This window comes from Bos indicus x Bos taurus, chromosome 11, assembly GCF_003369695.1.
Source record: "Bos indicus x Bos taurus breed Angus x Brahman F1 hybrid chromosome 11, Bos_hybrid_MaternalHap_v2.0, whole genome shotgun sequence".
In the NCBI taxonomy this organism is placed as follows: Eukaryota; Metazoa; Chordata; class Mammalia; order Artiodactyla; family Bovidae; genus Bos; species Bos indicus x Bos taurus.
The window spans coordinates 15,087,495-15,110,944 of NC_040086.1; the positions used below are offsets into that span (position 1 = coordinate 15,087,495).

The 23,450-nt window shown below is 35.7% G+C and overlaps 1 protein-coding gene across 5 annotated transcripts in view; it reads left to right on the plus strand.

The window, feature by feature from the left end:
- Positions 1-20,161, plus strand: part of BIRC6 (baculoviral IAP repeat containing 6) — a 214,000-nt gene extending 193,839 nt beyond the window's left edge. For 4 of the 5 annotated variants that reach the window (XM_027554972.1, XM_027554974.1, XM_027554976.1 and 1 more), the window contains 6 exons: positions 537-754; positions 2,562-2,723; positions 4,708-4,785; positions 12,542-12,730; positions 15,018-15,152; positions 19,025-19,709. In XM_027554972.1, coding sequence (XP_027410773.1) covers positions 537-754; positions 2,562-2,723; positions 4,708-4,785; positions 12,542-12,730; positions 15,018-15,152; positions 19,025-19,204 — 962 coding nt within the window. In that variant the 3' untranslated portion in view covers positions 19,205-19,709. Of the gene's footprint in view, positions 1-536; positions 755-2,561; positions 2,724-4,707; positions 4,786-12,541; positions 12,731-15,017; positions 15,153-19,024 lie in introns of all 5 variants that reach the window. The other variant, XM_027554971.1, reaches the window with a different exon arrangement.
- The last annotated feature ends 3,289 nt before the right edge of the window (positions 20,162-23,450 follow it).

The following is a 23,450-nucleotide window of genomic DNA, read 5'->3' on the forward strand; positions in this document are numbered from 1 at the left end:
AGAGTATTTAGGAGATTTTCCTAATAATCCTCTTTTATCTTGTTAATTTAATTTCAAAAGTAATACAGAAGTAAACTGCAGCTTGTCACTTCTGTTTTCTGATTCCAAAGCAGTGCAAATATATAGTTTTATTCCCTTTAAAAATGAAATATAATGAAATACTTTTCAGTATTTCATATTTTGAATTATTTTGGCAAAAAAATATATCATTCATTTTAAGAATAAATTTATCTACTACATATCATTTAAATACTTAATATAATCTACCTACATGTCCAAACTGCAAATTAAAAATCATTTCTGCCTTTGTCTCCATGATATATTCTATCCATCTAGCAGCATTAACACATATATGTAGGTATTACATAAACACTGATAAGTTTGCCCTTCTTTCACATTGCAGTCTCTCCATTTTGGGTGAAGAAGGGTTAGTGATTTCTTTATTTGTGATTTTTGTTATTATAACAGCTATCCTCCATTCTGGTTCTCTTTTTTTTTCAGTGTTTTTTTTTTTTTTTTCCTTTTTCTTGTTTTAGATACATTTGAGATGGTTTCTGAAGATGAAGATGGGAAGTTGGGCTTTAAAGTAAACTACCACTACATGTCTCAGGTGAAAAATGCAAACGATGCCAACAGTGCTGCCAGAGCCCGCCGCCTTGCACAGGAAGCCGTGACGCTGTCCACCTCACTGCCTCTGTCCTCGTCCTCCAGTGTGTTTGTGCGCTGTGACGAGGAGCGGCTTGACATCATGAAGGTGGAAAAACAACCATTTTCTTACTTCTCTGACTAATCCAGTTACTCAGATATTCATATAAAATACCACTAGAAATAGCATGAAGTTTTAATACATTGAATAAAAATTCTGTTGACTGTTTTGGATATCAATGAAGGAAGTCTTTTTCTAATGTTCAGAGTACGTGAATGAGAGTAGCAAGTACCATTCAAAAACAAAAGATCTAGAAATACCTACCCCAAACAAAGGCTGTATATAGCCTGCCATAGTTTTAGAGCATATTATCAAAGGATTTAATGCTGATCAGTAGAAAAAAAGTCACAGGATTTCTTATAATCCAAAATATTTCTCTCAGGTTTTATACTATCAGTCTTCAGGTTGTTTTTTCCCTAGGTAATGTAATGTAATGTATTTACAGATTCATGTCATCTGTGATGTAAGCAGGGGTAGTACAATAATAAATAAAACGTGCAGCTTTATGTTTTAATACTGTGGTGATCTGGCCTCAGATTCCAAGAGATGCTGCAGCAAGTAACTTTCAAAGCTTTGATCCCTGGGGTGGGAGGAACCTTTCTTTACATCATTTAACTAATGGATTAAATAGTCAGTCTTCCTTAGATACACAGCTGAAACTATTGATCCATTGATTTGAGGAAAGTTTTTTGTTTGCTTGTTTTCTGTTTTGCTCTTTTGGATAATTTTTCAGTAGAAATTTCACAGACCTTGCTTATTGACCACACATTCCCTTGTTACAAACAGTAGAGCCAATTATTAGATGATTGCCTAGGGAAGTATTTTATCTCTAAGTGGCCCACATAAATTCAGACTTGTGACTTTGTTATTATACGGCACCTAACATAAAGAATCCCAAGTTGAACCCACAAAACATAAATCTGAGTTTAAACTGATGAGACTGTAGTACCACTTGCCTCCATGCATAGCAGTTCAGGACCCGAGGCTTTGCTGCTTGCGTCTTGTATACTGAATATCTATTGATTCAAATATAATTCATTGAATAATCCTGATAGTCACTGTTGGGGTTTTTGGACTACCAATAACCCTAAGGAAAGGCTTCCCAAGTGGCACAGTGTAAAGAATCTGCCTGCCAATGCAGGAGATGTGGATTCAGTCCCTGGATCGGGCAGATCCCCTGGAGAAGGAAATGGCAGCCCACTCCATATTCTTCCCTGGAAAATTTCCATGGACGGAGGAACCTGGCAGGCTACAGTCCATGGGGTTCAAAGAGTCAGACACGACTGAGCACGCAGTGTGCATACACACATGCACACAGCCCTAAGGGACACACCTGCTCTTCTCTCAGAACCTTTTGGTCATTAGTTGTTACATGAGAATTTTATTTGTGTTACCTATTTGTCTCATTATCCCAGAAGATAATATTTAAAAGTAAGTTATTTCTTAAAACATTAACTTGACAATTTGAAACAGAAAGGTACTCTTATACCTTTGAGATAGTAATGATGTATTAGAGTCTCAAATTGTTGACAGTACTGTAGAGATCATGAAGGAAAGCGCTTAGAAAAAAACGTAACTTAATATTTTAAAAGGTATTTGCTGTTGGGTAAGCTTTCCTGTTGGCAGTTGGGCATTTCTCTTTTAAAAGCCTGTTTTCACCAAAACAAAATCACTTTAATCATAATTTAAAACCGTTTCCTATTCCTGTGTATGTTTTTAACTTTTACTTTATTTTTAGCACATTTTGATTGAGGTGTATATAGGATGTAAGAACATTATTATTTTGCGTTGTTTTTTTCAACAACAGTGTTGAAAAATAGTAACATAGGCTTTTGTATTCGTATGTGCATACTAGGTCCTGATAACTGGTCCTGCGGACACTCCTTATGCAAATGGCTGCTTTGAGTTTGATGTATATTTTCCTCAAGATTATCCCAGTTCACCCCCTCTTGTGAATCTAGAGACGACTGGTGGTCATAGTGTGCGATTCAATCCAAACCTTTATAATGATGGCAAGGTAATGTAATTGAAGTCCTTTGTTTTTAATGCCAAAGTATTGTAACCCAAAGGTTCTTTGTAATTTGAACTGAAATTTTGTTTTACTTACCTTCTTTTCAAAATACATGAGTTTCTTCATGTTTCTGTTCCCTGTAATCAAAAATCAGCCTCAGGATTGAGAGAGGAAGAACCTGACGGCAGAAACACAATGGTGTTACTTACAAACCACTCACAGTTTTCAGGAGTTACTGTGAGGGACTGACTTACTCAGCACAGCCTTGGTCAGTTGAGTGCTGTCTCCACTCAGAAAACAGTAGTGCCAGGCATCTGTCTTTGCCACTCACCTTTCTTTACTTGCTGTATCGTTGGTTCCAGGTACCTTTTCACTAGTGCCTAAAGATACTATCCATGTCTTCTGATACATACCATTAAGTCTGATTTGTGTTAAAATTTTTTATGTTTTCTTATAAATAGAAAAATTGATTCCTATCCCTGCCCCCCAAAAATGCATAATAAAAATATAAATGAGGTATAATAAAAATCATTTCATATGACAATAAACCTTAAAAATGAGATTTAAAAGAACAATCACTTGTCAAAGGAACTTTGATTTGATGAAATTTCGGTAGTAAATTCTATACTGAGTGTATTCAATGTTTCAAAATTACTCAAAGGTCAGAAGAAACTTCTCAACTTCACAAGCAGACAACGTCTTTGCTGCTGTGAGAACAGCAGATGTGTGAAGTTGATCCGGTTTATTAGAGATGGCCCAAGTTTTCCCCTGGTTTTGCCTTCCTGTTTTTAAAAGGTGCAGCTTATCTCAGATCTGTGCTTACAAGTTATCATTTTGTATTCACCATATGCTCAAATCACAAAGTTGGGATTCATTTTCTGGTTTTATTATAGTATACTTAACCAGAGGTCGACTTTACTTTGAGAAAGCAAAGAACAAGTCTATTATAACTGAGCAAAGTAGATGAAATAGCAATGTTGACTTTATTCAAGGGAGAGATTGGAACTTAATAAAGTTTAAATGTAAGAATTAGTTAAGAAATTATTAGTACTTCCTTAAGAATTACTAGTATAGGTAACAGGTTAAGGACTTAAGATTCCAGGTGGCGTGATATGTCTGATGGTGCTTTAAATGATAATTCACAAAGCTGTTCATATGCACATCCTTTAAAATTATTAGTGAATTTACTAAATGAATTAATGTATTTTGCATTGTTATTCTCACAGAGCATTGAGAGAATACCAAGGAAATACCAATAAAAGCTGCTTTTTTAAAGACTGCTTTAAATGGGCAAATTTGTTGCCCATTACATAAAATTGTTAGTTTACAAGTACATATAATGTGTCCCAGGTTCTCTTTCTCCTCGAGTAAATGTTGGCCTGTGTTTGGCGGATGCTTTGAGTTCATTCTTGCTCTATGAGTGAACAAGTGACTAGTGTCTTCAAGTTTGTTCTGAGGCACTCTGGGGATCCTCAAGATCATGTCAAGGCATCTGCAGGGTCCTCCCTTTTCCTACTTCATGCTTGTGTGAGACCAGATTTTAGTCATGCATTTCAACCAAAACAATATATTACAACAAATGGAATGTAGAGGCAGATTTAAGTCAATATCTTTTTTATTAAGCTATATCCCATTTCAAAAATTTTAGAGATTTTCTTAAATATAAAATAATACCACTTTTCCTCACCAAGAATTTTGTTGTTGATGATGACGTTTGGAAAAGAGTCTTCATTAAAAACATATGTTGCTTGTATTAATCTATAATAGCTGCTAATTCATTTTTCACTAATGAAGAAATTGTAATGCCACATAAATTTAGATCACATCTGAAGATAAAAATTTGTTTTAACAGACCTAACCTTAGGGTTTTGTTGGGGGACTCAGATACTTGGACATAATAACATTTCAATTTTATTCCTAGTTCTGGGTGTTTACTTTTAAAAAGCACTCCTTTCAACTCTGTTTATAACTTTCCCCCCTTCTTTCTCAGGTTTGTTTAAGCATCTTAAATACATGGCATGGAAGACCAGAAGAGAAGTGGAATCCTCAGACCTCAAGCTTTTTGCAAGTAAACAAATTTCTCTTACAGTTTCACTTAGAAAATAAAGAACCATATATGTTTAAGAACTTTTTTTTTAGTGACCAAGAATAAACAAACCATAAAAAATAAAAATGCAGATTGATAGAAAGTACATATGAAATAGCTTATAGGTAAGCAATTCGTACAATGGAATTATATCTCATTTGGAGTTGAGATTCTTAAGTTAAGACATTAAAAATTTCTTTTTGTCAAAATTCCCTGTTAAAAAAATCCCTGACTTGCCTTAAAGTACACTCAGGTGCAACAGGATCAGATAAGTTAGATTAGCCTCTCCCATCTCCCAGTCAGTCCCTACTGGTTCAAACTCAGGTGAGTAGAATTTAATAACTACTAGTATTATGTAGGAGAAGGCAATGGCACCCCACTCCAGTACTCTTGCCTGGAAAATCCCTTGGACGGAGGAGCCTGGTGGGCTGCAGTCCATGGGGTCGCAAAGAGTCAGACACGACTGAGCGACTTCACTTTCACTTTTCACTTTCATGCATTGGAGAAGGAAATGGAAGCCCACTCCAGTGTTCTTGCCTGGAGAATCCCAGGGATGGGGGAGCCTGGTGGGCTGCCGTCTCTGGGGTCGCACAGAGTCGGACATGACTGAAGCGACTTAGCAGCAGCAGCAGCAGTATTACGTATCTCTCCACCCATGATATGATTCTTTTATAATCTAGTTAATAATGGAACTCATCTGAGATTTAGAAGTACTGTCCAGGAATTCATAAATCTTGAGATTTGCCATTCTTGTTTTGCAGAGCATGTATTTCATAGCCTTGAAATTTTTTAAGTTAACTTTCACAAGCCATTGGACTACATAAAATAAAATGTTCTATATTAAAACTATCCGATCAAATCTTTTTTGGCCAGTGCTTCATCTTAATAGTTCAGAATTCCCACAAAAAGACAGACATATTAATGATAGGAATTAACTGTGTTGCTTGGTCCTTAAGGTAACAGAAACAAACTGCTGTTGCTACATAATGAACTACACATTTACAGTTTAGTGTTTATTTTTAGAAAGACAACCATAAATTATCCCCAGGTAAGCTTATTAAAGTTGACCTACCTTGAAAGGATTCTTTTCCTAATTCTTATTTTGTATTCAGTGAAAGAGATAGGAAAGATCATTCTCTAGGATGTGACTCTTTTAGATGTTCTGAAAAGACCTTGCAGCATTCCCATGAATTAAAGAAATGGCACTGTAATATAAGCTTTTTTCCTTTTGCTAATTCGGAGATCCAAGAAAAAGAGATTACATGATTCATTCAAAGTAACTAAAGTTAATAAAATATTTCTCCAGGTACCTGCTTCTTCATTTTAGAAGTGATTATGTAGGGGGAGGTATAAATTAGGAGTTTGGGATTAGCAGCTACAAACTACTATATATAAAATAGCTAAGCACCAGGCTCCCACTGTACAGTGCAGGGATCTGTATTCATTATCTTGTAGTAACCTGTAATGGGAAAGAATATGAAAGTGAATATATATATATTCACTTTTGCTGTATACCAGAAACTAACACAACATAGTAAATCAACAGAACTTCAGTTAAAAAAGATAAAAAGTAATATGTTCAAAAACTTTAAAATAATTTCCTACATGTATGTTACTCTTGTCAACAGAAGCTGTTTTTATGACGAATTTACTCTGAAAGGAAACTAAGACATAGCCTGTTTTTCATGAAGTAAATTAGACTTATACCTGAGAATTGGAATCAATTTTTTGTTGAGTTTATGTACTTTCAAAAAGTAAATTTACAATTAATCTTCAGGTTTTTTTAGTCTAAAATTGTATTTGCTGGGACTTCCCTGGCAGTCCAGAGGTTAACATTATAGTTGCAGTGCTGGTAGCACAGGTTCCATCCCTGGCTGGGGGACTACAGTCACACAGGCCATGGGACATGGCCTAAAAGAAAAGAAAAAAATTGTATTTCCTTTTAACTTTTTTATTGCCTGTATGTCAAATATATACCAAAAGTCCTGGGAGATAACGAAGCTTACTTGGAAGCATTTAAATTTTACAACTTTGGAAACTTGCTACCCTCACATAAATTAGTATCTCTTCTGTGTTTTCCCTTTAGGAATTTTTGTCATATACATAGTTCACATGGTTATAATTAACATAGTAGATAATTATTTGTGTACCTCTGTGTTCACTTAACATTAGAGCATATCCATCTTTCTAGCTTATATTTTTATAATTTCTAATTGCTGTGTAATAATCTTTTGCGCTCTTATATAATGGAACTATTTCTCCATTTTTTACTAACTTTCACTTTCATTATTTCCATTTAATGGATAATACCATTATTATATCACTTTCCCTATACTTTAGATGGCTTACTAAATATTGATTTCCAGATCTGTGACAAAATTGACTTGAGCAAGAGCAAGAGAGGCTATACATTTTTTGTGACAAGAGTGGATAGCCTTGTCTTCTCCAGACCTTAGGGCAACTTTCAGTCTTTGCCCATTGAGTGTGATCATAGCTGTGGGTTTTTCATAAATTTCCTTCATCATGTTGAGGACATTCCCTTCTACTCCTATTGCCTTGAGTATTTTTATCATGAACAGATGCTGGATTTTGTCAAATGCTTCTTTTGTATCTTTTGAAATGATTTTGTTATTTTTATTTTTTATTCTATTAAATGATGTATTTTTTTTTCTTTTTAATGAATCAATCTTGCTTTCCTGGGATAAAGCTTAGTTAGTTGGTCATCATGTGTGATTCTTTTTGTAAGTTCAGTTCAGTTCAGTTGCTCAGTTGTGTCCAACTCTGCGACCCTATGAACCGCAGCACGCCAGGCCTCCCTGTCCATCACCAACTCCCGGAGTCTACCCAAACCCATGTCCATTGAGTCGGTGTTGCCATCCAACCATCTCAGCCTCTGTTGTCCCCTTCTCCTCCTGCCCTCAATCTTTCCCAGCATCAGCGTCTTTTCCAAGGAGTCAGCTCTCCACATCAGGTGGACAAAGTATTGGAGTTTCAGCTTCAACATCAGTCCTTCCAATGAAACACCCAGGACTGATCTCCTTTAGGATGGACTGGTTGGATCTCCTTGCAGTCCAAGGGACTCTCAAGAGTCTTCTCCAACACCACAGTTCAAAAACATCAATTCTTTGGTGCTCAGCTTTCTTTATAGTCCAACTCTCACATCCATACATGACCACCAGAAAAACCACAGCCTTGACTAGACGGATCTTTGTTGACAAAGTAATGTCTCTGCTTTTGAATATGCTGTCTAGGTTGGTCATAACTTTCCTTCCAAGGAGCAAGCGTCTTTTAATTTTGTATGTAATTGGATTCGATTCACTAGTTTTTTTTCCTTTTCTGTCTGTGTCAGGCAGCTTGTGGGATCTTAGATCCCCTACCAGGTATTGAACCTCAACCCAGGCATTGAAGGCGCAGGTCCTAAGCACTGAACTGCCAGGGAAAGTCCCAGTTTGCTAGCATTTTGCTTGAGGTTTTTTGTACCCATATTTCTAAGAAACATTGGTTTGTAGGGTTTTTGTGTGTGTGTGATACTGCTTTATAAACTAGAAATAAATGCTTCTAGGCAGAAATGCCTTGCCCCTTGTTCTCTGTTAGAAACTTTCTTCAGAAGCAGACTACAGAGCCTAAGGAAAAAGTAATTTCTTTTTATTTAGATTTTGGGACCCACAATTACTGTTTTACTCTTTTGTTTGTACCCATAAGTTAAAAGTACTTTTGCCAGATTAAAAATCATCCACAAAAACTTCTGAAGGTTATATGCAATTTAAAAGATTTCCAAAATATTTGGAACAGTGACAAACAGTATTAGAATTGCATAGTTTCTTTGTAATGAGATTCTTAAAAGAATATTTATTTGTGTAAAAATATAAAATTTTGTAGTGTTATGTCATAGGTCTCATATCCAGCAGTAACCTGGTAATAGTCTTGATTATTTGCATAATTTAAGGTCAAAAGTCATATCATTCATTAGAACTATCATCAAGAATTACTGCATTTTGTCAATAACACCAAATTTTACATTTGCTTATGTGATTGGTTTTTAATGTTGCTATAATATATCTAAAATGTATATTAATGTCTTATAAATAATTTGTTACAGTTGGATGTTAATAAAGATGTCGTGCAAGAGTAAACATACTTAATGTCACATAATCAACCATTCATAAACCTTTGTATAATATGATAATGTATAAATCCTAACATTTTTCTTAAAATTGAAAGTTCTGGAAATCACCCGTTGATTATAGTCCTACCCAGTAGCAGCATAATTTTCCATAGAGGAGGGTACTTGCTATTCTGAAAACCTAAAGCATTTTAACTAAGACTTGTTTCTTTCCATTATCCTACATATGTTATTTCGTATACTATAGTTTCTTGTTACAGATTAATATTTTGGATTGTATAGTCTGTACTTTGCTGTGTTTGAAATATCTATAATAATTTTTTTTAATGTAACAGACTAAGTCAAAGAATTAAATCTTCTGACATGATATAATTGGAAAATAAAGGCATTGATAGAAGACAAGATTGCTGACTGGTTGATGGCCTAATAGCAGATGTTACAGCAAGGTTAAAATTTTTGGTTGACACAGTTAATGAAAGGAAGCACTTATATGATTCTTGATTTAGTCAGCCTCTGAATAAGTTATAATGCAATTTTGTGGATACTAACATAAAGCTAAAGAGGAGAGGGACAGTAAATTCAGCCTATGAATAAAAGTTTTTTTTTTTTTAACTCTTCATGAAAATATCAGAGGACTGACTAAAAATCAGTGAACTTACACTATGGAATGAAAATATATTGTTTATTATTACATTAACTTTAGTATAATTTATGTACATAATATGGTATCTAGTAGATGTTTTTCTGCTAATTAATGACTCATTCTGAGAAAGCACTTTACCAGATATAGCTATGATGAATATTGGGATTTTTGGGGTTTGTTTACTTCTTGGTTTAATCCAGGAAGCTCTTAAGTTTTGTTGATCAAAATGGAGCTCATGCTGACTCCTGTTTGCATACCCATACGTTAAAATATGGGTAAAACTAAGTTTTTCTTAGTTTCAGAAAACTAAGATTATGGCATCTGGTCCCATCACTTCATGGCAAATAGATGAGGAAATAGTGTCAGACTTTATTTTTTTGGGCTCCAAAATCACTGCAGATGCTGATTGCAGACATGAAATTAAAAGACGCTTACTCCTTAGAAGGAAAGTTATGACCAACCTAGATAGCATATTCAAAAGCAGAGACATTACTTTGCCAACAAAGGTCCATCTAGTCAAGGCTGTGGTTTTCCCAGTAGTCATGTATGGATGTGAGAGTTGGACTGTGAAGAAAGCTGAGCGCCGAAGAATTGATGCTTTTGAACTGTGGTGTTGGAGAAGACTCTTGAGAGTCCCTTGGACTGCAAGGAGATCCAACGAGTCCATTCTGAAGGAGATCAGCCCTGGGTGTTCTTTGGAAGGACTGATGCTAAAGCTGAAACTCCAGTACTTTGGCCACCTCATGCGAAGAATTGACTCATTGGAAAAGACTCTGATGCTGGGAGGGATTGGGGGCAGGAGGAGAAGGGGACGACAGAGGATGAGATGGCTGGATGGCATCACGGACTCGATGGACGTGAGTCTGAGTGAACTCCGGGAGTTGGTGATGGACAGGGAGGCCTGGCGTGCTGCAATTCATGGGGTCGCAAAGAGTCGGACACGACTGAGCGACTGAACTGAACTTAAGTTAAAATATATTGTTTTTAGAGTAAGAGTGATTTTGTTTTCTGTTTTGCTGTCTTCTGGATGCATGGTGTCATTTTTACTCCAGGAAAGAATAGCTATTGTATATTAATTACACTTACTTATGAGTCCTACTGTTTTACACCCCTTGATACCTTATTTAGTTCTCACAGTTGTAGGTATGGTTTCTATTTTACAAAATAAGGATTCTGAGGGGATGAAGTTATTCTGCCTGTCTTGGTCTCTCTCACTTCATAACATACTGTTTCTCAGAGTTAGAGAAATCATTAATTTCAAATATTGAAAATCAAACCCTTAAAAAAGAGAAATTCTTCTTCTCAAGCATTTATTTACTGTTTTTTCATGGGAGTGCTTTTTGGGCTACAGTAAAGTGTGCTGTGAAATAAAATGAGTAAATCTGTGAGATAATTTAAGACTCCAGAAATTCCATAAAACGAATATTTTGACTCCTAAATAGCTTGGTTCACTGAAGAAAAATGAAGCAGCATTTATGTAATCTCCTAAAAGGTATATGTTAAAAAACATGAATAGAAGATGCCCATTAAAAGTAGATAATGTCACCCGGTGATAAAAGACCACATGTTATCAATTACTCTTTGAATTTAATTCCAGAAATATTGATCTCTGCTATTGTGTTATAAAATGCAAATGTTATAATTCAGTTTTTTAGCAGAAAATGTTATACCCAAATTTATATCTCTAGTTTTCTTTGTTCTATACACAAAACATCTATTTTTTTCCTTTATATAGTTTAGCTGTTTTAAAAAACCAAATGTGGTATGAATCTGAAGTAGTTTATAAATTGTTTGAATCTCCAGCTCCCTGAGTTTATAAAACCATATTTTGCCTCAAAGAATGTGAGGTTAAGTAAGTAACTGAATCCTGTGTTACAAAATTTCTTCTCTGCTTTTGTAGAAAATAAGGATATACCCTACTTATATAAGAGGAAGGTTATTTAAAAGGGAAGAGGAAAGGAAATAATAAATATTCCCTGGAAGATTATTTCAGAAGTATCAGATTTGAGTTGAGGGGAAGTATATAGCCAAGGGAAATCACTTTCCTTCAGTATTATATTTAGTTTCAGTAAGTTTAAAAATTATGAGATCTTTGCCTCGAAATTAATACACGTTAAATTTTTTTCTCTAGTTGACCTTGACCTCAATAACGTGGTTACCTCAGTTCATATTTCACCTTATTTATTCATAGGTCATATATTTCAGGTTCAAGTTTCCAATTTTTAACAGTTTTTAAGAATATCTATCCCTTTTCTAAGGTGCATATCCTTGACTTCGCTTAATCATCTTTCCTAATGAAAATGTTAATCCTTTTTAATTTATGAAGTGGGCAGATTGTAGCTAATATTTTCCTGCCTTCAAAGATTTCATATTAGCTAGTTATATATTAGCAAGGAGTATTGTATTAATAATAATGACCTCTAAGTATTGATTATATCTAGAAAAACAAACCTGGTGTATAAGTAGGGAATCAGAGGTGGTCTTAGAACCATATCATCTTGCCAGTGAAGGGTCTAGTAAGAAGATTTTTGTGATACTGTGAAAGTCAATTTTCCTTGGAATTGAAATACAGACTGCCTCATGTAGTTTTCCTTACGAGTGAGTATTGTTACGAGTACATTGTTAGTGTTATGCTCTTTAAGGACAATTTGAGCAAAATGATGTCTAAATTGATATGAGATGTTTATAAGCAAGTGTTTTTTCAGGAGTTTTAGGAAATAGGATATTGAAACCTATGATTCTTTTTCAAGGATTCAAGAATGTAAAACATATGATATATAAAAATTATATAAGATTCTGTTGTACCTTTGCTTTAATGAAGTATTTCGGTGTCAGTTATTAACATCGACTTCATGGTAATAAAATTATGTGGAAGCATTTACTCAAAGGGACTCCAGTTGATGAAGGAAGGTATTAGTTCACCGGCAGTAAAATGTCCTGTCGTAACTGGTTTTTGTTTCTTTGTTTGTCAGGTGTTGGTGTCTGTTCAGTCCCTTATATTAGTAGCGGAGCCTTATTTTAATGAACCAGGATATGAACGGTCTAGAGGCACTCCCAGTGGCACACAGAGTTCTCGGGAATATGACGGAAACATTCGACAAGCAACGGTTAAGTGGGCAATGCTAGAACAAATCAGAAACCCTTCACCATGTTTTAAAGAAGTATGTTTAATAAAATTAATGAAATACTTTTTTAAAGACACTATATAATATAGTTTATTAGTATCATGCTTGCGTTTATACTTAGTGTATCTGTGCTGTATTTACTATTGTCTTTAATCATTAAAAATCAGTAGTAGTATAGTACAGATGGATTTTTTAAACCATTACTTCCTAAAAGACATCTGACTATGTTTTTGGACAGTTAGAGGTTAAGATATTTTTCTTGGAAAAGGAGATGGCAACCCATTCCTGTATTCTTGCCTGGGAAATCCCATGGGCAGAGAAGCCTGGTGGGCTACAGTCCATGGGGCGGCAAACAGTTGAACATGACTTAGCAGCTGACCAGCAGCGGCGGCGAGATAACTTTTCTAGTTATCTTGCAGATAGAAACTTTGCCCTTATACTAATATCTGTGAGTCAACATTGTAGAAAAAGATAATTTATTTTCTTTAGGAAAAAGTTGGATTACTTTCTGAAACCTGTCTTGATGCTGTGACATGCTTTTATTCTACCACATCCTGAAGTGTGGCTCTTTTCCTGGGCTTAGTCATCTCTCTTTAGTCTGCCTAAAATATGATTATATTTTTCACGTGTCATATCAGATTACTTTATCATATCTTAACACTATAACTCTGTCATGAAACATTTTTGTTCTTAGATTGTACTAGAAACCACAATACTTTAGAGGAAAAATTGGCATATTTACCTGACAGAAAATTGATCTTTAATATCTTCAAAGATATTTAAAATTTTTAAAGATCCTGTAATATTTTTAAATTGATCGTTAATTTTGTTAAGCAAATATTGTGTTATTACTATGTAGCTATATATACGAAGTTAACAAGTGGCATCATTGAATCTATTGAAGGAGTGTAAAAAATGTTTCTCCTTCTATTGTTACTAAATGAATTTGCACTTTGACAAAGTTGCGTATTTTATTTTTGTAAAGGCTTGTATTCAAGGCTGTGGATAATTATTACTTTTCCTAATATTACAGGAAATACAAACATGCATTTCTTTATACTCGTAAGCATAGTGTTCTGTCCCTTTTCAAACTTGGGTTACTTATATTAAGCAACTCATTTTGCAGCCAACATCTATTGCACTAAGGTACTCTGAACCCGAGGAAAAACAAAACTCAGTTCCTGCCCATGAGAAACTTAATGTTCCTCCTGTTTGTATCATCAACTAATTTCTCAGTGTCCTTAAGACTCAAATAATGTATCCAGATATATAAACCACTTGACAAGTCTACCAGAGTATATAATAACCACCTCAAACCTAAACACTGTAAAACTGCACTTTGATTCTTCCTTTCGTCTTTCAGTAAAAGCACCATTTAAACCCCAGACCGTAGCCACTTGTGGCTTCATTCTTTTACTCACATACTACATTCAGTCTATCCATTGAATCTTGTTCTGTGCTTATCGTGGCTCTTCATGTTAGGTTGTTTCTTACTCATTTTGTATCCTTGTTTGCATCAAACTCAATAACTTATTGGTGTTTTACATCCATTCCCAGGCTTTCCTAATGACTTTTCTGTTGTAGGTGTTGTCTTTTCTTTAGGGGAGACAAGCTCATTGGGCAGTGTAGTAAGTAGCTCACCCACAATACAGAATAATAATTCCCAAATGACCTATTTTCTAGTTTAAATTTGTCAAAAACAGACTTACTACGTACACAGAAATTTTGCTCAGTTTTCCAAAAAGAGAAGTTTAAAAAAGTGAAATGTAAAGTATATTTATCACATGGAGATAAGCTTCATAAAATAAAATCTTGTTCATAAGTTAACCAGAAGACAAAATTAATAGTGCGTATTTTAGGGCTAGGTTCTGATTTTTATGCAAATACCAGTGATTTAGAATCTCTTTACCCATCCAGATGTTGTTTGAGTTCTCTTTGAAAGATAGAAATTGACAGTTTTTCTGTTTTCAGTACTTTTTCTCCTAGTTATTCATTTATTTACATTTACTTCTGATTCTGTTGTGTTCTAGATATCTTAACGTTCTCTGGATAAGATTAACTAATGAAATGTCTGAGTGGGATAGGACATTATTTTTTGCTCTAGAACCTGGCTGTTTCAACACATGTCATCTGATGCCATAATCCTGATTCTTCCACGTTATCAATAATAATGTACAGTTCACCACACTGAGTTCTCTGGAGACCAAAAAAAAAAAAAAAATTGCCATATCTTTTAAATTTTATTTCTTTGTAATGCCATATATGTTGTCTTTTAAATTCTGACTTGATCACCTTTTGTCCTCTGGCGTGGTTTACTCTTAAGGTTATACATAAACACTTTTACTTGAAAAGAGTGGAGATCATGGCCCAGTGTGAGGAGTGGATTGCTGACATCCAGCAGTACAGCAGTGACAAGCGGGTTGGCAGGACCATGTCTCACCATGCAGCAGCTCTCAAGGTGAGTAACCCTCCCTCACAGAAGCCTTGCTGGTGGCTTTAAAAGAAGAGGTATATGTTCCCTGACAGAACTATGACCACTAGCAAGAAACAGTAAATGTATTAAGTTCAGAGGCTCCCCAAAAGTCTACAGAAAAGATGCATTCCTTTTGACAATGAATTGACAGTTCCTAAAATTAAAAGTGAGTATAGGAAGTGAGCCAGCAGAGCCCCATAGAGTTGTATGAAGATGATGGGGAGACGCTGTGCACTGTGTTCCTCTAGGCCTCTTCCTTTGCAGGATTTTGTTACTTGGAGTAGTGAGGGAGATTGTAGAGCCCCTGACAGCTGATGGGTGTGGTAGTTAGTGTGTGTGATACAAACCTGTTTGCGGGGAAGCGAGCTGTTGATTTCAACTTGGAGTGTTCACAGAATGGAAATGTAGAACGTGATGGTTTGGGAGTGAGTGGATTTTTTTTTTTGATGTGGGAATCATAGCTTCAACAGCCACTCTTTCTTCCCTGCCTTGGGATACCTGCTCGCCTCTGTTCCTTTTATCCTCCATTGATAACGGTTATCTCTACTGGCTCCTTTCCTTCTAACTTTAAAAGTATCTTCACTTAAAATGATTAGATGATGATGATGATAAGGGATTATTAGTTTTTTATTGGTGAATTTTTTAAATATTCCTGTTTTTTCAGGTTACACACAGAAATATTTATGAATGTAAAACCATGTGATATCTGAGGCTTGCTTCAAAATAAAATGAGAAAAGTGGTGGGAATATAGATGAAGGAAGACTAGCCATGAGTTGATAAGTGTTGAAGTAGACTCATGGAAGTTCTTTTTTATATTCTGCCTACTTCTGTGTATATTTGAGATTTTCCATTTTATATAAAACCTTTAAAAAGAAAACTGTTTCTTAACATCTGCATCTTTCTAAGATAGTTTTCTCTTGCCCCATTTATAAAAATGTTTTTGCCTTTTTACTACCAAACTAGAGCTGTTAATACTTTTGCCTCTGTTTTTAAATGACCCTCTCGCTAAAGAGCATTTTGCAGTTGAATTTCCGTTCTGTGAAAGTTATCAACTCTGTGGTTGTCAAAGCCAGTGACCCTGGCTTCCTGTCTACAGCCCTCATCCCCGCTTCAGGCTTTTACAGATGTTGCTTTTCACCTGCTGTGCTGGCTCACTTCCATTCAGTTTTCATCTTAAATTTCGCTTCATGGAACCTGCCTTGACTTTTAAATTGGATGATTTCAGTATAATCTCTTGTAACACCATACCTACCTATTAAAAACACTCATAACACTGATCTAGTGTTTGTGTTTCCCCCTGTACTTTTCATCTGTGGACGGTCTTTCCACTTGTTTTTTCTAGTGCAAACTTTTAAAAGTTGTCTGCTCTTAGCTTTCTCAAAGTTATATTACTGGCATATTACTTGGATATCCTGTCTTTCTGACTTTCTGTATTTACTTAATTTTAAACACTTTCCTCTGTCTTAAAATCCTCAGATTACATTTATATTCCCCTTCATCTAGTACACCTATCTGTTCAGTGCTGGATCCTGTCAGTGCTGCCTTCATACAGAAATTTCTCTCCCCATTTTTCTCTTCAGTGCTCAGAGCTCAGTCTTCCTCTCCTTCATTCCCACCCTTACAGTTTTTTCTGTAGCACATAACCAGATCAATATCTTCCCAAGTGTGTTTAGATATGTCTTTCCCTGACACAAAAACTCAATGGCTAAATTCCAGCCAAAGCAACTTTGGCTTTGTTGCTTCAGTTGGTATCTTGCTTTTATCTCAGATTCTCATTGTCTTTTGTTTTTGTGTCATCCTGATTTAAAAATCTCTATTTCTGAATCAGCCTACATTTTCATCATCTGAGATATACTTTTGCTGCTGAATGCTAATTGAGAAAAGTATGCAGCTGTTCTGTTTAATTTCACAATAAAGGCATAGTATTCCCACCTTAACTGGGCCTCAATTGTCAATAATAATAATAATAATAATTGTCAATTTTGTTTTTTATTCTTTAGTTAATGTTTTCTCCTATTGTTCACGGTAGAAGGGAAATTGGGGCTAGAAAAATTTTAAGTTGCCAGTATGTAAATATATTTTGAAGCCTTACAAATGGCTACAAATGTATAGTTGTTTTATCTTGCTTATTTATGTAAACTTCCAGCCAAAATGTAGGCTCTTTTAAGTCAGAGATCATGTAATTGGTCCTCTATATCCACAGGGGATTAGTGGAATACCAAGATCCACAAATGCTCAAGTCCCTTAGAGAAAATGGCATTGTATAGTCGGTCTCTATCCAGCTGTATCTTCCTTATTTTACTCCTTGCTTTTTACATTATTACTGCTGAACACAGTGCCTTGTTCTAGGAATGCTGGTTAATTTTCAGCATCAGCTATTGACAGGCCTAATTTTCAAAGTCCTTAGTGTGAGATTTGAGATCCTTTGTCTCTCACTAGAAAGTTATAAATTAAAGCTTAATGTTTGTAAACAACCAACCACTCTCTATTAACATCTCTATATCCTTCCTGTTTTTGTGTCATCCTGATTTAAAAATCTCTATTTCTGAATCAGCCTACATTTTCATCATCTGAGATATACTTTTGCTGCTGAATGCTAATTGAGAAAAGTATGCAGCTGTTCTGTTTAATTTCACAATAAAGGCATAGTATTCCCACCTTAACTGGGCCTCAATTGTCAATAATAATAATAATAATAATAATTGTCAATTTTGTTTTTTATTCTTTAGTTAATGTTTTCTCCTATTGTTCACGGTAGAAGGGAAATTGGGGCTAGAAAAATTTTAAGTTGCCAGTATGTAAATATATTTTGAAGCCTTACAAATGGCTACAAATGTATAGTTGTTTTATCTTGCTTATTTATGTAAACTTCCAGCCAAAATGTAGGCTCTTTTAAGTCAGAGATCATGTAATTGGTCCTCTATATCCACAGGGGATTAGTGGAATACCAAGATCCACAAATGCTCAAGTCCCTTAGAGAAAATGGCATTGTATAGTCGGTCTCTATCCAGCTGTATCTTCCTTATTTTACTCCTTGCTTTTTACATTATTACTGCTGAACACAGTGCCTTGTTCTAGGAATGCTGGTTAATTTTCAGCATCAGCTATTGACAGGCCTAATTTTCAAAGTCCTTAGTGTGAGATTTGAGATCCTTTGTCTCTCACTAGAAAGTTATAAATTAAAGCTTAATGTTTGTAAACAACCAACCACTCTCTATTAACATCTCTATATCCTTCCATAAATGGCAGTATAGGTAATACAAAGTTAGGTACTCTCTCTAGATCTTCTTTTTTCATTTGTTTACATTTTCAAAAATTCTGATGATGAAATTATTTCTAAGGTGTATTCCAAGCATGACATGAGATAATGAGTATGAAACATTTCAAGTGTTCTGTATAAGGCCTAGTACCTGAGAAATGCTGTTTTCATTCTTTAAAATAGCAGTGGGTTTATTTTAATTTATGGACTGCTTGTCTCAAAAATATTTAAGGCAGAGGCAGCGTGTATCACAAGTCAAGATATTCTCTTTAACTTGAAACTATATATTGCAAATGACTGGTGTCCTCTAAGCCATTAATAATGCAGTTTCTGTTACAGAGGTCGGGGCATTGGTAGAGTCTGTGGTCATGCTACTCAGGTACTTAGGGCTTATCAGCAACATCAGATATTTTGAGATAGAGATTTGTGCCAGTTTTGTTCACTTGCCTGTTAGAGTAGCTAGCTTAAGGAAGATCCACAATAAATATTGGTAGACCCAATTCTTTGGATTAGTTTTAAACTCATTGCCTCCCTTCAGTGATGTTGTGCTAGTCCTAGTATTTGGAATTCTAACATCACTCCTTCTCCCCTGCACAGCGTCACACTGCTCAGCTCCGAGAAGAGCTGCTCAAACTTCCCTGTCCTGAAGGCTTGGACCCTGACGCCGATGATTCCTCGGAGATGTGCAGTGCCACAGCTGGTGCTGAGGAGACTCTAATGCATGATCAGGTCAAACCTAGCAGCAGTAAAGAACTCCCCAGTGACTTCAAATTATGAGCTGCGTTGACGTGGACATCATAGACACAAAGGCTTTGAAGCACAAGCCAAATATGTCAATATTTGTATGTAAGAAACTAATTATGTAATAGGTAATGAAACTGAAACTATACTACACCCTTAAGGAGATCCAGTTTAATTCAAGGTGATCTTTTATTTACCTGTACAAGAGTGTAAACTTTTGTGTGCTTTTATTTTTCAATTGTGAGAACCACTGATTGGTATGTTCAACAAATTTGTGTATACAAAGAAATGGAGAAATCACTGATTATATAAGGGAAACTACCTTAGGAAAGAATGTTTACTGAATGTTTGTTTTCTTTTTTTTACTGTAGAGTGAAGGGTTGTTAACAAAGAATATATATTGGTCATTCTTACAACTACTATTTAAAGTCAGCAACTTTTCACTGAATTTGATAGATTTTATGTTTGACCATATCTTCATGCTCATATTTGATTTCTGAAGACCTCCTCCATACACTTCAATAAAAGTTAAATGGACATACTCCCTCTTTTTTGATTTACTGGTACATTTTTTAAATGATAAATCTGCCATAAAATGCATTATAGCTGAAGACTTGCACTTGTATGGATGAATTTATTACATTCAACGTATTTAATTTTATGCTTTCTAAAATTCTAAGATGCAGAAAAATAAATGAACATGATTTTATTCTATGCCAATATTTGGGCCTGTGAATGTATCTGTTATTTGAATTTAAGTCTATGAAAAAGAATGGTCAATTTGAAAAGTCACTCTAAACTGAATTTTCCTTAAAGGGCTCCTGTCTTCCTGGACTGTCTGGTTTTATTACTAACGTCACATGTATGTATTAAACACTGAGGCTCTGTAGAGCAGAGAGGATGGACCTCTCTGGTGCTGTACTTGCCATATAGGCTCATTTTCATGCAAATTCTTCCTAGAGCCAAATAAATAAAGACTTAGGTGTATTAGTATGTCTTGTTTCTAAAACAGTTTGCCATGGTGTGAAATGCTGTTTCTACAAGGAATTGGACACTTTCAAGAACTACTCATGGGAAAGGAAAGGATATATATATATATGTTTTAGACCAGTTATCACAAAGGAAAACCTAAAATGATTCTTGACAGTGTCTATACAAAATAAACTGGCCTGTGAAAACCCTGAATCTGGAGCTGACCAGGAGGAGAAGCTGTATCCTGAACAGTGAGTTCATCTGTGAAGGAACAGGAAAAGTAGGGATCGTGATACTCGTGCAACAAGCTCTAGAGCTCCATAAAGTGAACGAAGTGTGTGACCAGGAAATCAGAGTTTCCAAAATACCTAACTTTAGGTCTAGTGAGTTACACCAAGCATGACAGAATCGAGTTAGTTTATGAGAAAGAAGAGTCATCAAGTTAGTTTACGAGAAAGAAGAGTCATTTAAATGTTACCTGCAGACATGCTAGCTTATATCTCAGAATAAAGTTATCAGCGACAAGTGATAAAAGGACAGTCATCAGTCCTCTACGGTTTTTTGTTTTTTTTTTTGGTCTGTACGGTCCTGTCAGGGATAGACAATAAAAGCTTCTATCCAAGTATTTGTTTACCTCCAATTTTGGAGTTTATTTTTGATCATTAAAATAAGTAAATAAATGAAAGTTGCTCAGTTGTGTCCGACTCTTTGCAGCCCCATGGATTATAGCCTACCAAGCTCCTCTCCATGGAATTCTCCAGGCAAGAATACTGGAGCGGGTAGCCATTCCCTTCTCCAGGGGATCTTCCCAACCCAGGGATTGAACCCACGTCTCCCACATCACGGGTGAATTCTTTACCAGCTGAGCCACAAGGAAAGCCCAATCAAGTAGGGTCATTTTCCCCATTTCACTCCATTAGTCCTCAGAAAGCTTTATAAAAGCAAACAGTGTCAGTACTATAAGTTCCAATTCATGTTTTTGTAAAAACCAAGGCCTAACATCTGAATTTGAGACTTTAGTCTATTTTGGTTCCATCTGGAGTCTAGACTTTCTGCCAACAAACGTTGGAGCATTCACTTTGTAGGTTCCTGCACTTGAGGATTAAATGACAAACGTGAAAACCATGTCAATGAAGAATGGTAAGTTCTCTGATACTCTTATTGACAGGATACTATTAGGAGCGCAGAGGAGGGACACTTAACCTCAGACAAAATGTTAATGATTTGATCATGAGTGCTTCCTGAAAAAGATACCCTAAGTCTTAAAGAATGAGGATAAATAAGTTAGCCAGGCATAAGTTATTCCAGACGCAAGGGAGCAAAAGGAGATGTTGAGTTAATGGCAGCATGTTCGATGCTATTGGATTTTAAGAGGCAAAGTTGGGATTGTTAAATGGATGGTCTTGGGCTGTGGTGTGGGGAAGCTAGGAGGGATTGGGTCACAGAAGAACTTGTTTGTCCTGTTTAGGAGCTTTGACATCCCATTGGTGATGGAGGGCTGTCCGGTAACCTTAATTAGAGGAGCGGCCGGGTCGGATCATGTTTCAAGAAGATCATTCTGCCAGCTCTTGGGTGGCAGGGAAGTCAGTTGAGAGCCCACAGTAGAGTCCAAGTGGTAGTCATCGAGGACAGTGAAGGGATGGAGAGAAAGCAACAAGTGACAGAACTGGGGGAAACAGATATTTTTTGGTATGAGAATACCTTCAGGATGTTTTCAGGCTGAAGAGAAGGGTAAATGGGGAGGCCTTGGAGAAGGCTGGGGCAGATGCCAGCAGACACAGGGTGGCCTTGGTCCAAGAGCATGTGCAGAAGTTAGTAAACCCAACTGGTCAGTTCCTAAAGCTATTAACTCATGAAGTTGTGATCTTGAGAAATTAAAAAAAAAACTGCTTAAGATAACATTCTAGCATTAAGATCAGCATCTCTGAAATCAAACGTAGAAGGTAGTGTAAACATTTTTTCTTTGATGTCCTATAATTGGATTTGTTTAGAGTAAGATGGATGAGGTGAAACGTTTTAGTCATTGTGTCCACCTGTGGTGAAGGGTCAAGGTTTTTGGTTACCCTTCTTTCCATTGGAGACCAGTACTTTCTAAAACACAGTGAAGATGTTGCAGCATTGAACCACTGCTTATTCACTTTCTGTACTTAGCCTGCTGCCAGTGGCCACAGTCTGTGGGCTGCGACTTGAGCAGCCCTGTGCTGAATAATTCATATGACAGGTGGCCCCTCGTCAGGCATTGCTAACTGCTTATTTATTCCTTAAACCAAAGCTAGTTATTTGGTAGACAGATTTCTACAGTTGCTTTTTTTTTTTTACCATATTAATAGTTTTCCACAATTTAATGCAGAGTTAATAGGATGGTATGTCCATGAGACTGGTTAGACCGGAAGATTCCAAGATAAAAACAGACAGGCCTGCTGAATCAGCCTAGAGGTGGGAACAGACCAAGTTGCAGACCTTGGTGGAGCTGTGTACTCGGCTGAAGCGGCAGCCAGGAGCTACCACACCAAAGATGGTCAGGACATGGCCAGGCCTCGGGTCCATTTGGTTTGGTTCCAGTAATAGTGATAGTCATACTCCAGTGAGTGGAAAATACTTTAAGATACAAAACCTGAGATTAAACACTTAATTTTCTGGTATCTTCCCTTATATTCTTATTTTCTGTACTTTTCTATATAATTGGTATATTGTATGTTCAATTTTATCACCTTTTTAACACATTACATACTTTTTATCAAAATTAATGGCTTCATAATATGGATATACTTAGCTTCTTACTGTTAGACATTCAGGTTATTTCCGTTTTGCTAATTATAAATAATGCTCTAATGAACATAGTCTATATCTTTTATTTCCTTATGATAAAGCCTAGAATTACCAGGTCAAAAGGTTTGATATACAATGACTTACTGCTTTCCAGAGAGGTTGTATTGATTCACACTTCTAGCTTCAGTTAATGTTCCCATTCGCTGGCCAGCGTAGGTGATTATAATTTTTTAATCAGAATATTTACCTATCTTCATTAAACATGCCTTTTTTTCAACATTGTTTATGTTTATTAGCCATTTGCATTTCTGCTTTGTCAATGATCAGTTTATACCTTTTCCCCATTTTGTTATGTATTGTCTTTGGATATTTTAATATAAATGAGCTACTTGTGTGATAGAATGTTAATTTTTATCATATTTGTCTATATTTTTTCCAGATGGCCCTTTAACTTAATTTTTCTCATCGAAGTTTTAAATTATCATGAAATCATCTATTGATCTCTTCCTTTGTGATTTTAATTGCTTTTTACTCTTTTTTT